Raw genomic sequence first — 14,857 nt, forward strand, 5'->3', positions numbered from 1 at the left:
GATGGCGTCCGCGGTGGAGTCAATGGGGGCGACGATGTTGGATATAGGTCAGAGTGTGCAAGGCCTGGGGCATTCTGTTCAGGCGGGGTCCAAGGCCAAGGACACGACTGCCCTCTCACAGGCATGCATGTGCCAGAGCCACCTGGACATCACTCCTCAGCATGACCCAGTCACAGCAGGCCATGGCTGAGAGCGCCGGCGGCATTGGCCAAAACAAATACTGGGCGGGATGGCCGAGAACCAGAGGGACGTGGTCCAGTCCCAGTGGGAAGTGGCCCAGTCCCAGAGGGAGGTGTCCCAGTCAATGGCTGATGTGGCAGGGACTCTCAGGGTGGTGGCACAGTCCCAGATGGAGATGGTACAGTCCCTGTGCTCCATGGCCACGAACACGCATAACCTGGTCAAGACCAGAGAGGGCCTCCAGGACTGGCAGAGTCAGGTGGCAGGAAGGGGGGGTGGGGGGGAAGGACTCAGGGGTTGGCTCTGCTCACACCCCCATCCCATGGAGTAGCCCGGGGGCCATTGGGCACCCCGAGGGAGGAGGAGGTGCTGGGGTCCATGCCGATGACCCACACAGGGGAGACGCCGGAACAGGGCAGCACCTCGGACTCCTCCACCCCCCCCCACCCCTGTCCCTGGTGCATTTGGTGGGCAGCGGGCAGAACAAGGCGGCACCACACCACCCGGGCCAGGTTGCCCCAGGAGATGTGCGCCAACGGGGACCCTTGTCGCAGGGCAGGAGTCACAGCAGGCCGCCTTCACTCTGGGGGTCTCGAAGCAAATTCCAGCTCCTCCACCTTTGCTCTCAATGTTTTGCAAAGGTCTCCGAAGAGCCCCACCTCCGCTCCAGCGCCACCACTCGATCGCTGTGGTCCGAGATCACCCCTTCGATCTCTCGGATCTGCGACCCCTGCACCTCCAAACATTTCTCCACTCGTTCCATCGAACTCTTCAGCGGTGACACAGCTCCTTCGATGGACTTCGAGCGGTCCACCCGCATCTCCTTCCTCTGTTGCTGGAACGCATCCTTAATAAAAGCCACCAACTGCACCATCTGGGGCTTTCCACCTTACACCAGCCCTTCCCCCGCTGCCATCCTTCCAGAGGTTGCTGCGCCGCAGGTTTCCTCAACCCCTTGGCCAGGTCTCTCACCGTCTACTGCCGGGTTTGGTAACCAGTGGTCATACCACTCCCAGGGGAAACTACTGCTCCGATCTTCACCTATATCTTTTCATCAAAAGTACACCCAATATCGGGTAAAAAGAGCTCTTTCCCATGCCTTCGAGCAAGAGCTGCCCTGTGTGCGACCACTCACACCATGGCTGCCACCGGAAGTCAACACCTAAAACCTTAATCTCTCTTTTGACTTTGCCAATATTATTATTTAAAAAGAAAATATAGAGTACCCAATTATTTTTTTTTCCAATCAAGGAGCAATTTAATGTGGCCAATCAGCCTAACCGGCACATCTTTGGGTTGCGGGGGTGAAACCCACACAGAAGTGGGCAGCATGGTAGCACAGTGGTTAGCATAGTTGCTTCACAGCTCCAGGGTCCCAGGTTCGATACCCAGCTGGGGTCACTGTCTGTCCGGAGTCTGCACGTTCTCCCCATGTCTGCGTGGGTTTCCTCCGGGTGCTCCGGTTTCCTCCCACAGTCCAAAGATGTGCAGGTTAGGTGGATTGGCCATGCTAAATTGCCCCTTAGAATCCAAAAAGGTTGCGTAGGATTATAGGGTTACAGGGCTAGGGTGGAGGTGTGGGATTGGGTAGGGTGCTCTTTCCAAGGGCCGGTGCAGACTCGATGGGCCGAATGGCCTCCTTCTGCACTGTAAATTCTACGAAATCTATGAAATTCTATAAGACACGGGGAGAATGTGCAAACTCCACACAGGCAGTGGCCCGGGGCCAAGATTGAACCCGGGTCCTCAGCGCTGTAGACAGCAGTGCTACCCACTGCGCCACTGTGCCACCCTTATCTTTGCCAATATTGATAGACTTACTTCCTGGGGTTTTCAGCTTATGCCATCGGCAGCCTGCAATTTCAAGTTTCTTCGCTAAAATTTAGTATGTTGGTGAGGACAAGGCATTCTCTCTCCAGCATTTATTTGAACACCAACAGATTTATGTAATAATATATATGGCCAAGAATCAGCAGATGTTACAGAAGCACTTGGAGCCACTTTCAATTGAGATTACTTGCTAAAATCACTTAACAATTGCAACAGAATCCTGCTGTAATTCTGCTGGAAGTCTTGTGGAACGTGACAACTATGGCAGGATTTGTGTTAGTTGGATCCCTAACTGGAAGAGACAGTAGGCTGGTTTGTATCGCAATGAACAAACAAGCCAAGTATTTCGGCTGGGTTTTTGGAGCGTTATAAAGACTCAGTAGCCATTTAAAATTGTGGGTGACACCAATTGCAGAATTTCCACCCCCAATTCCTGCACCTCCAATAAGGTAGTGAGCCTGTAACTGCACTCCTGACCTGGCTGACTCCATTGCCTGGGTAGATACCTCTCTAGCCCCCCCGGCAATGTTTGTGGAATCGGCCAGCTTCATGATAACTCATGGGTCATAGTCCTTCGAGGAGTTGTGAACCATAATTTGGATTTGGATATCTTTTGAAAGGCAAAGTCATTAGCCCCTCCATGTCAACTCATGCCTCTCTACCCAACCACATGGCCCCTCAATCCACCATGTCAATTCATGTACCTCCATCCATCCCAATGATCTCCCATAGTCTGCATGCCAACACGTGGCACTTCCAAACCCTTTCACACAGTGTACACTGTAGAGAACCAATGAGGACTATGTATGTTTAATAAACATTCATTTATAATGCACTTTTTAAAACTGTGCTTCCTCTCAAAGCATCAATCAACCAGACCTTCAAAGTATCAATAACAGAAGCTTTAAACACGTGACACCTCTTTACCTTGCATAAATATACAACGGTAAAATAAATCACAGAAAACATAGCTCATTACGTTTTCTGAGTTACAAACCCAGGGCTCAGAGTGTGGTCAGGGGCGAACCTCTAATCCAGCTCCTTGCCTGCTCCAAAAACCAATTCAAATTCAAATTGAATCCAATTCATGGTACCCACAAGAGAAACATACCAGATCTGAGCCAAAAGGCTCCTAGACTTGATCTTATACAACATCTAAAAGCTGTTTAATCAAACAAAGTTTTCACTTCGCTACAGTTGTGTCAACAAAGTTAATCCACCACAAAACTCCCTCCAGTTAGTTGGTGGTGGGGTTGATTGGTTGGGGGAGGTTGCATGGTTAGTGGCGGGGGCTGGGTGCTCAGAGAAAGGATTGTCTGTTGGTTGGTGGGTGTAATCATGGTACAATGGAGTGTGTGCTTAAGTTTGTAATTGAGAGCAGCTGCCACCAATAGGAGAAAAGACTTGGTAATTTTTTTATTCATTCATGGGATGTGGGCATTGCTGGCTAGGCCAGCATTATTGCCCATCTCTAATTGCCGTTGAGAAGATGGCGAGCTGCCTTCTTGAACTGCTGCAGTCGACAGAAACTTCCACAGTGCTGTTACGGAGGGGGCTCCAGGATTCTGACTCAGTGAAATTGAAGGAATGGTGATATATTTCCTAGTATGGATGGTGAGTGATGGGGAACTTCCAGGTGGTGGTGTTCCCATGTGTCTGTTTCCTTATTCTTCTAGATGGCAGTGGTCATGGGTTTGGAAGGTGCTGTGTAATTCAACAAGTGTTCCTGCTGTGCATCTCGTAGATGGCATACACTGTGTGTTATGGTGGAGGGGTGAAGATTTGTAGGTGGGATGCCAATCAAGTGGTCTGCTTTGTCCTGGATGGTGTCAAGTTTATTGTTTTATTGGAGCTGCACTCATCCAGGCAAGTGAAGAGTATTCCATCACATTCCTGACTTGTACCTCATAAATGGTGGAAAGGCTTTGAGGAGTCAAGAGATGAGTTACTTGTCACTGAACTTAGCCTCTGATCTGCTCTTGTAGCCACTGTATTTATATTGCTAGTCTAGTTTAGTTTCTAGAACCAGGATGTTGATATTGGGGGATTGACTGATGGTAATACCATTGATTATCAATGGATGATGGTTAAGATTGTCTTTTGTTGGCAATGGTCATTGTCTGGACTTGTATGGCACTAATGTTGCTTGTCACTTGTCAGCCTAAGCCATAATATTTTCCAAGTCTATATGCATTTGGACATGGACTGCCTTTGTATCTGAGAAATCATGAATGATGCTGAATATTTTGCAATCATCAGCAAACATCCCTAATTCTGACGGACAGGCGCCAGAATGTGGCGACTAGGGGCTTTTCAGAGTAACTTCATTGAAGCCTACTCGTGACAATAAGCGATTTTCATTTTCATTTTTTCATTTCATTGATGACGCAGCTGAAAATGGTTCGGCCTTGGACACTACCCTGAAGAACTCCTGCAGTGATGTCGTGCAACTGAGATGATTGACCTCCAGCAACCTCAACCATCTTCCTTTGATGTAGGAATGATTCCAACCAGCAGAGAGTTCCCCCGTGATTTACATTGACTCTGGTTTTGTTAGAGCTCCTTGTTGCCACATTTGGTCATAGATTGCCTTGATGTTAAGAGCAGTCACTCTCAAGTCATTCTTTTGAGTTCAGATCTTTTGTCTCTGTTCAAACCAAGGCTGTAATAAGGTCAGGAGCTAAGTGACCCTGCTGGTTTCCTCCCACAGCCCAAAGATATGCAGGTTAGGTGGATTGTTCTGCTAAATTGCCCCTTAGTTTCCAAAGTGTGAGGTTAGCTGGGGTTGCGGGGGAGTGGGCAGAGGTAGGGTATTTTTTCAGAGGTCCATTCAGACTCAATTGGCTGAATGGCCCCCTTCTGCACTGTAGGGAGTCTATGATTCTATGAATTCAAACTGAGCATTAGTAAGTAGGTTATTACGAAGCAAGAGGACACAAAGGTTGGTGGAATTTGCAGACGACACAAAGGTTGGTGGAATTTGCAGACGACACAAAGGTTGGTGGAATTGTGGATAGCGATGAGGACTGTCAGAGGATACACCAGGATTTAGATCGTTTGGAGACTTGGGCGGAGAGATGGCAGATGGAGTTTAATCCGGACAAATGTGAGGTAATGCATTTTGGAAGGTCTAATGCAGGTAGGGAATATACAGTGAATGGTAGAACCCTCAAGAGTATTGAAAGTCAGAGAGATCTAGGTGTACAGGTCCACAGGTCACTGAAAGGGGCAACACAGGTGGAGAAGGCAGTCAAGAAGGCATACGGCATGCTTGCCTTCATTGGCCGGGGCATTGAGTATAAGAATTGGCAAGTCATATTGCAGCTGTATAGAACCTTAGTTAGGCCACACCTGGAGTATAGTGTTCAATTCTGGTCGCCACACTACCAGAAGGATGTGGAGGCTTTTGAGAGGGTGCCGAAGAGATTTACCAGGATGTTGCCTGGTATGGAGGGCATTAGCTATGAGGAGCGGTTGAATAAACTCGGTTTGTTCTCACTGGAACGACGGAGGTTGAGGGGCGACCTGATAGAGGTCTATAAAATTATGAGGGGCATAGACAGAGTGGATGCAGAGGCTTTTCCCCAGGGTAGAGGGGTCAATTATGAGGGGGCATAGGTTTAAGGTGCGAGGGGCAAGGTTTAGAGGAGATGTACGAGGCAAGTTTTTTTACACAGAGGGTAGTGGGGGCCTGGAACTCGCTGCCGGAGGAGGTGGTGGAAGCAGGGACGATAGTGCCATTTAAGGGCATCTTGACAAATACATGAATAGGTAGGGAATAGAGGGATACGGACCCAGGAAGTGTGGAAGATTGTAGTTTAGTCGGGCAGCATGGTCGGCATGGGCTTGGAGGGCCGAAGGGCCTGTTCCTGTGCTGAACTTTTCTTTGTTCTTTGTTCTAAGAGACACCTGATAGAACCTCTTCCTTTACTTTACTCCTGATCGAAAGTAGACTGATGGGGCAGTAATTGGCCAGGTTGAATTTGCCCTACTTTTTGTGGACTGGTCATATCTGAGCAATTTTCCACATTGCCAGGTAAATGCCAGAGTTTTAGCTGTATTGGGACAACTTGGCCAGGGGAGAGGCAAGTGCTGGAGCACAGCACTATGGTCGGAATACTGTCGGTTCCAGTTACTTCAGCTGTTTCTTGATGTCATGTGCAGTGAGTTGAATTGCCTGAAGACTGGAATCTCTGATGATGGGGACCTCTGGAGGAGGCAGAGATGATTGTCCACTCGACACTTGTGATTGAAGATCGTTGCAATGCTTTGGTTTTATCTTTTGACTGATGTACTAGGCTCCCTGAATGAAAGAAGATGATAATGCAAGTTTATTGGTCACAGGGGAGTCCGGAATGGAGATTCAAAAAGATGGTTTATTTCCAAAAGGAACGCATTTACAAGTAACAGTCCCAGCCAGGACCACTCTGAAGATCAGTTACTACCTAGGCCAGATTTTATGGTACGGAATTAACTAGCCCACTGATGGGCCTCTGCCCATGCAATTGGTGTCTTGGTCCCTGAAAACTGGGTGTGAGGAAAGCCTTTTTAAATTTTGAAAATGGTCCTTGAACAGAATGATATGCGATTAAAATTTAAGTAAATTTATAAACTTCAAAAATAAAAATAGTAAATAAGTAGCAAAAAAAATTGTAAAATAGAATATTTGCTGTAAAATATAATACATGGAGACTTTACTGATGTGCCACAAAGGGAAACCAATAAAAAGGCATCATACTTAACATGATGCCTTTATATTCGGGGGCAGCATGGTAGCATAGTGGTTCGCATTATGGCTTCACAACGCCAGGTCCTGGGTTCGATTCCCGCTTGGGTCACTGTCTGTGCGGAGTCTGCACGTTCTCCCTGTGTCTGCGTGAGTTTCCTCCGGGTGCTCCGGTTTCCTCCCACAGCCCAAAGATGTGGAGGTTAGGTGGATTGGTCATGCTAAATTGTCCTTAGGTTAGATGGGGTTGCTGATTTACGGGGATAGAGTGGAGGTGTGGGCTTAAGTAGGGTGCTCTTTCCAAGAGCCGGTGCAGACTCGATGGGCTGAATGGCCTCCTTCTGCACTGTAAATTCTATGATTCTGTGATAATATAGAATGTAAACATAATGTACTATAAAAAGATTATTTCTAGATAATCATGAACATCAGCAATCAAAATGAAAAGAGGTCAGCATCACAGAAATAAAAGGAGTATGAAAAAGATCCAATCAAACCTTCTCAAAATTCTTAACAGTGCAGAATAGTTCCACTTCAACTGTTCGTTGACCTTCTGCATCTAGTATTTCTTTTCCAACAATCCTACTTATGGCTGCTGGCTTCGCAAAGTTGGCAAAATAATTTGCCTGTTGGAAACAAAGATAAATAAATAAAAATCTTTGCTCGACTAAAAGACGAACAAAATTACAATACTCATGCAAATATCGCCCTATTATTCAAAAGCTTATTTTGCAGGCTTTTCAACTGTGGTGCAGTTTTTCAAGAATCTGGGGGGGGGGGAAGAATGGGGGGTGGAGGTGTCTGGAGGCCCCAGTGGTTGAGGAACAAGGCTGGGCATGCCCCAGCACTGCCAGGGGACAGAGTCAAGGGGGCACATGAAGGGAGCTCTGGCTACAGGGGGATGGGGTGATAACTCTCCTTCATTAGTGGCAGTCCCCTTATGTGTAGTGAGGGGGGAAAGAGGGGAGAGCCCTGATGCCTCTGAGGGTGGGAGGATACTCCGATGTTGCCGTTGTGGTGGGAAGACGTTCAGGGTGGTCAGCCTTAATTATAACTTTGAGATGAGGGTGCTCTTTAAAGAAGGCACCTCCATCTCTGCGGAGTCAGCCTTTCTGGCCCATCCAGCACAGCCAGAGCGATGGAACAAAACACTGCCAGATTACAGGAAGGCTTCGCCCCATGTGTTTTTTTTTTAATTGGAAGGACATTGAATTATTTGGACACTTGGGAACTAACCTGCCTTTTTAAAAAAAAGGTTATAAGTTCACATGGACTTTGAGCAAACTGCCTTTTCCAAGTATGTTTGTTTATATGATCTTTAATTGCTGGAGAAAGAAACAACAGCTTTGAGAGGCTGTGAGGCCCTGGTGCCTTTCTGGAAGCCACCTCACCGAGATGGGTTTCTGTATTGAACTTGTTTTTTGGACTCAGTTTGGGAATAAATCAAAAAAGTTGCCTAACTCACTCTCTGTGTGCCTTGTTTGAAATTCAGTTTAGTTATCAGAATCCAGTTAGACTTCCTTTCTCAGTATAACTAGGCTATATTTGGGAACAGAGAAATTGAGATGAGATGAGAGAGGTTCCAGGGACATTGATCCCACTTTGTTCTCCACACCAAAGCTCCTTTGGAAAGAACGACTGTGTTCAGCAACTTGACTTTGCACACACAAACCAGTTTGGCAGCTTCAAAAGCCTTCAAACTTAAATCATTTATTCAAAATGTTTTCCCATTGGCCAAAAGGTGTCTTTTCCCTTAAATGGCAAACTCTGCAGAGATCTATTTGTTTTGCCATAAATGTTTGTGTGTGTGTTGGGATTTAAAGGGATATGTAGTTACACATCCTGATTATAAATGATATATGTTAACCAGATTTTGCAACTTGCTTCTAAAAAGAAGTTTTAAAAAAATAATAAATCAATCATTCTGAGTTTATTGAAAGAAGCTTGGTTTTGTCTTTTATTCTGGTGGCAACAATAGTGAAAGTAAACAAATGAACATTTTGGTGAGTGAACAAAGCATTTACATGGTGTGACCTGTGGAGTAGTGGGGCTAGAGAACAACAATTAAAATGTCAGTTGATTTCAGAGATAATTTATTGTTAGTTGGAAATTTTTGCAGTTGGGTATAGGACCAGATGTTTTTGAACATAAGTGTCAGGGACCATTCCCCCACCGAGGAATGCACCGTACTCTATAAACGATAGAAAAATTTGTTGTTTGCCTTTTTTTCACTCCATGCAATAGAAGCTTTGAGCATGGTATTTATTTCCATGTTGTACTGTCCATAATGTTCTGAATGTATATTCATTAGAAGACCAACAATGGTCAATGTAGACGGGTGGCACGGTGGTTAGCACGGCTGCTTCATGGCTCCAGAGACTTGGGTTCAATTCCGGCCTCAGGTGACTGTTTGGAGTTTGCACTTTCTCCCCATGTCAGCGTGGGTTTCCTTCGAGTGCTCCAGTTTCCTCCCGCAGTCCAAAGATGTTCAGGTTAGATGGATTGGTCATGCTAAATTGCCGCTTAGGTGTTCAAAAAAAAGGTTAGGTGGTGTTGAAGAAATTCTAAGTCAGTACTTTGAGTTTCCGCCAAAGGCCTTTTAATTAAGCATGAATTCATGGAGGGCTGGATAGACTCAAGTCATTCCAAAATGCCCTCCCATACAGAGGTAAAAGCACATATTTATATTATACAATAAACAGTATCTGGGACAAAGCACGGCTTTAGATTAGAGAGAGAGAGACAGAAAACAAGCAGCCGGAGCCATGTTTTAATAACAAACCTTGGGAAATAAGCTGTCCCTTTCCTAAGCAAAAAAAGATCATGTTGTCAGCAAAACAATGTGCAGCTGTATATTGTTTCCATTTTATGACCTTCTGACTATTGCATACAGAACTCTTGGCTGAAATAAGGCTAAATATCTACCTTACTTTGCCAAGTGCCTATTCTCATGAAATATAGTGAAGCAGCTAGTTAAAATTAATACCCTTAAGCAGGCAACTAATCTACACACTAACGTCCCTTCTACAGGTAGGGTTACTGGGATCCAGGGATAGGATGGAGGCATGCACTTAAGCTTCAGTAGGGTGCTCTTTCCAAGGACCGGTGCAGACTTAATGGCCTCCTTCTGCCCTGCAGGGATTCTATTGAATAAAGCTGGAAATTATTTTCTCTTCCAGGAAGAACCATCTGAAATTAAATTCCAGATTGGATAGCAAGAATCATAATTGACATAATTATCTTCAAAGAGAAAAGGAAATGGAGTTTAAATTAAAACAGCTCAAGTTGAGGAGAGGAGATCCCACTGTACCTATTGAAAACCACTTCTAGGTCTGGCCTAAGTGCTGAGGTATTTGATTTTGCCCATTAAGTCCCAAGATTAATGATGCAGAGGTGGATGTTTTCTTTATCTTTTTCGAAAAGGCAAGTATAACAGTTAAAGTGGCCATGCCAACCCTGGTTCCTGCTGTTGCAGGGTAAATTGACAGGCAAAGTTTGAGGCTCGCTCCCTCTTGCCTGAGGAAAGTGCAACAAAATATGATACAGCAAAAAGGACTGTTTTAAAGGTGGGATTTCCTGCACCCCCCCCCCCCCCCCCCCCCCCAGCATTTTTTGTGGCAGTGGAGGCAATCCGATATTGGCCAGCAGTGGGTTACTCTGCTCCCCCCACTGTCAATGAGGTTTCGCCTTGTACACATCCTCCTCTGCCAGGGAACCTACAGTGGGGTTCACAATTGGTGTGACTGATAGATTCTACCATCAGAAACAGCCAGAAAATCCCACCCCAAGTGTGTGCCAATTAATGCCAAACGTGTACCATCAGAAATTCCGTACCACCAGGAAACTGCCTGATCAGATGTACCTGGAATTTGAATGGATTAAGCAGCTTGCTTTGACTGGAGGGTATGGGTGCTTAAAATTGAGGCCACCTATGAAAACCATCCAGAAATAATTCTCCTTGAGGAGTTCAAAACCTCTATAGCCTTTCCAATAAGATCTCACATAGAGGAGGAGAGAGTAAGAGGGCCAGGCAGGCAGAAACACTGACTGATGATTATGAGATTGTCCACAAACCCTCATCCCAAAGGACACCCTTCCATAGTTAACCCAACAAACTGAGAAAATAGATGGGAGAGGGCGAGGGAACTGAATATCTATGGGAAGAAAAGAGGCAGCTGGAACCCTCCTCAGGCCAGAAAGGATGGTGCTGAGAAGTGGGGTGAGACAAAGTGGCATATGTGTTTTAATTTCCACAAAGTAGGACACCTTCAGAGTGATTATTGGAGGTCACAGGGAAAACCTGTGGGATTTGTGAGGCATATACTCCTATAAACCTTGCACAGGATTCAAGACAGGCAGAATAGCAAACCAGGCTATGGCTTTGCCTTCGGCAACACATTTCTGAAGATGTAATACAGAGAGTGCAGGTGAATTTATTAAAATTCTTGAGAGTTGCAGGGTTTTGTATCAGAAAAATGAGTGGCACTTTTCCCCCGCGAGTGAGGCAAGTAAGCCTAAAGGAAGGGAAGGCGCCAGCCAAACTCTATTTTTGGGAAAAGGATCGTCTATCCACCAGAGAGTGCAGTAAGTGCCACGGTCCTGAAAGTGGGGTTGCAGTCGACCTGCTCATAGAGGCCGACCGAGGTTAGGGCACCAGAACAGCTGCAGAAGAAAGTGCCTTTTATTTTTCCACACTTATGGCCACCATGTGGCGCAGTGGTTAGCACCGGGACTGCAGCGCTGAGGACCTGGGTTCGAATCCCGGCCCTAGGTCACTGTCCATGCACATTCTCCCCGTCTGCATGGGTTTCACCTCCACAACCCAAAGATGTGCAGGTTAGGTGGATTGGCCACGCTAAATTGCCCCTTAATATTGGAGAAAAATTAATTTGGGTACTTTAAATTTAAAAAAATTTCCACACTGTGTGGTAAACCAGTTGAGTGCCAGATAAACTCCATCAGAGGAGGCTAAAGTGGTACTCAGATAGATGGCCCTATTATCTGGTTATCTGAGATATTTTCAAGGAGTCTAGAGGACAAAAGAAAGTTAGCACAAACTGGAGTTGAGGCAGAGACAATTACTGAATGCAACTACGACAAAATGAGGTGCTGATGAGGAAGTGGAGACCTCCTTACAGTCTTGCTAATGAAGAGTGGATAGTGATCCACCAGGTAGTAGTGCTGCTGAAGTACTGTGGAGAAATATTAAGAAAGGCATACAAAATACCGATGGCCGGGCATGTTGGTATATGAAAAGCCCAAGCCCACATCAACCAGAATTTTTACCAGTCACGTCCACAAGGATGTGATTTGAAAAATATTTTTATTCAACATTTTCACATTTCTACACCGACAATACCCGAAGCCAACCCCCACCCCTCCTCGCTGTCAGGACCTAGCCCTGTCCTAGTCACTGTCCCCTGCCCCTCCTTCCCAGCAACCCCTCTACCACTTCCTCTTGAAAACACCTCACCCAGTATTATCCCCATCCCCCACCACTCACACCTCCCAGGGCCATCGAGACCTGCCCATTCAGGGTCCAATGACCGTTTCCCCTCCCCCCCCCAACCTCGCTCCCATTCACTTGCCAACAATACTATTGCTAGCGCACGGCACCTGCCAGAGGCCCCTCCCCCACATTGAAAACAAAACCACACCACCACAACACCTCCCTCCAAACTCCTCGCACCCTACATCCCAACAAAACCCCACCAACCAAGTCCCAAACAATTCCGACCCAGACCCCCATTACATCAAAGAACAGAATTAACCATAACACCCATACAAGAAAAAAAATAACACAACAAAAGACAAACAAAGAAAAAGCCCAAATTCAGTCCAGTCCCAAGCCTCTGCCTTCACAAACACGCCTTCCGCCATCTCAAAATAATAGTCTCTGCCGTTGTGCGTAACCTGTAGCTTCACTGGGTAGACTACACCAAACCACACATTGCGTTTGTACAATGCCACCTGGGCCCACCCGCCTCCTTGCCACCTCCACCGTCAACTCCTGCTATATGCGTATAACCTTGCCTTCCACTCCACCTCACGCTTCTGCTTCGATATCAGCACTTTCTCCTTCAAAGAGGTGGAAGTTAGGTGGATTGGCCATGCTAAATTTCCCCTAAGTGTCCAAAAGATTAGGTGGGGTTGCTGGGTTACAGGGTAGGTTGGAGGCATGGACTAAAGTAGGATGCTCTTTCCAGGGGTCGGTGTATTCTCGGTGGGCCGAATGGCCTCCTTCTGCACTGTAGGGATTCTATGATTCACCTGGAAATGATAAAAACAGACGATCACTGCCCTTGATAGTTCATTTGTCCTTGGTTTCGGCTGGAGCAACTGGTGGGCTCTGTCCAATTCAAAGGTCCTCCCCCTCCCCCATCAACTTTGCTAGCATATCGGCAAAGTATTCTTTCGGTCTCCAGCCCTCCACCCCTTCAGGCACATCCGCAATCCTCAGGTTACGTCTTTGTGACCTGTTTTCCAGGTCTTCCACCTTGGTTCTCAGCCCACTGTTAATCTCTGCTACCCTCCGCAGCTCCTTCTCCATCGAGGTGAACTGATCATTATGTCATGACATGATCTCCTCTATCCCTTTCATTTTCTCCCCCTGCTCGTGCACCAAAGTTCTCACCAACTCATCCCTCATCGGGGCGAGGGTCTCACCCATCAATGCCTTAAGCAAAGCCATCAACAACATCCGATGCTTTTCGTAATGCTTTGAAAAAAGCCGTTCAAACTCTCAGACTATCGCCACTGATAACTTCTCCACCGTAATGGGTGCAGCCCCACCCAACATCTTTCCTCCTACTCCACCCCTCACCATGATCGGCGGCAATAGCTCACTGTCTTCTTCCCTGGATTCTTCTTTTCGGGTTTCGACATTCTATAAATACCTAAACCGTCTCACAGATCCTCACACCCAAATCATCCCCAACAACTGGGCTTAAAGGGCCAGAAAAAGACTGCTTTGGCAGGAGCCACCAAACATGCGACCTCCACCTACGTGCCACATCCGGACGTTCCCCCACAAGCATGTATTAAGGGCGAAATTCTCCGCACCCGCGGAAAGTCGGCAAACCGTCGTAAAAATCGGGACCGTTTTACGACGGTCGCGAAGGCTTCATTTCCCGACGGATTCGCTTCCTGGAAATGGGCTAGTAGCGCGGCCGCGTCAATTACGTGCGTGATGACGACGGAACGCGACGACGACACGAACCCGCCCATGTGACGCCGCCCGACGCCGTAAAAAGGCCTGGGCGACCACAGAATCTGTCGGGCAGGATGTCGGAGCCTAGGCGAGCTGCTCCTCGCTTTATTGATGCAGACGTCGAGGCGCTGCTCGATGCCGTGGAGCAGAGGAGGGGCATCATCCGCCCGCGGAGAGGGCATCGCCAACCTGCCAGCACGGTACGCCAGGCCTGGCGTGACGTGGCTGCTGCCGTCAGTGCTGTGGGGCAGACCCCTCGCTCAGCAGAGCAATGTCGAAAGAAGCTACACGACCTCACCAGGTCTGCCAGGGTAAGTGCCATGAGGGTGCCCCCTAGTCACAACCATCCCTCCCCCTTAACTGCCCGGGGGGGGGGGGGGGGGGGGGGGGGGGGGGGAGAGAGAGAGAGGGATTGGGGCAGAGTTATTTGAGGGTGGTTCACAAAGTTGTCACAGACCCAGCGCTCTGGCCCCGAGGAGAGATGCAATCATCTGATGACAACTTGCCCCCCCCAAACTGTGCCAGTATCTGAACGGACTGCTGATACCTACCATTTTGTAATGATCTACCTATGTTCCCTCCCCCAACAGGCCAAGGCCGGTCATAACCACCGTGAGCGGCACAAGACTGGAGGGGGTTCGCCCAACATTCACCCCCTCAGCACCTTTGAACAGAGGGCACTGGACCTTGTTGGGGGGTCTGCCACCCGCGATATCGAGGTTGGCGGAACTGCAGCAAGTGAGACAACCCTCCCTGACAAACACCCCCCCTCCCCCATCCTCTGTCCCTTCACACACCCTGCCCACTGGGACATCTCCCCATCCTCTGTCCCTTCACACACCCTGCCCACTGGGACACCTCCCCATCCTCTGTCCCTTCACACACCCTGCCCACTGGGACACCTCCCCATC

General features: G+C 47.7%; 1 protein-coding gene across 2 annotated transcripts in view; it reads right to left on the bottom strand.

Annotated features, from left to right (window-relative positions):
• eno4 (enolase 4) overlaps positions 1-14,857 on the bottom strand; it is a 112,066-nt gene that overhangs the window by 68,713 nt on the left and 28,496 nt on the right. For both annotated transcript variants that reach the window (XM_038773716.1, XM_038773717.1), the window contains one exon: positions 7,234-7,362. In XM_038773716.1, the coding sequence (XP_038629644.1) occupies positions 7,234-7,362 (129 nt within the window). The remainder of the gene's footprint in view (positions 1-7,233; positions 7,363-14,857) is intronic.

Source organism: Scyliorhinus canicula, chromosome 16 (genome assembly GCF_902713615.1).
Source record: "Scyliorhinus canicula chromosome 16, sScyCan1.1, whole genome shotgun sequence".
Taxonomy (NCBI): Eukaryota; Metazoa; Chordata; class Chondrichthyes; order Carcharhiniformes; family Scyliorhinidae; genus Scyliorhinus; species Scyliorhinus canicula.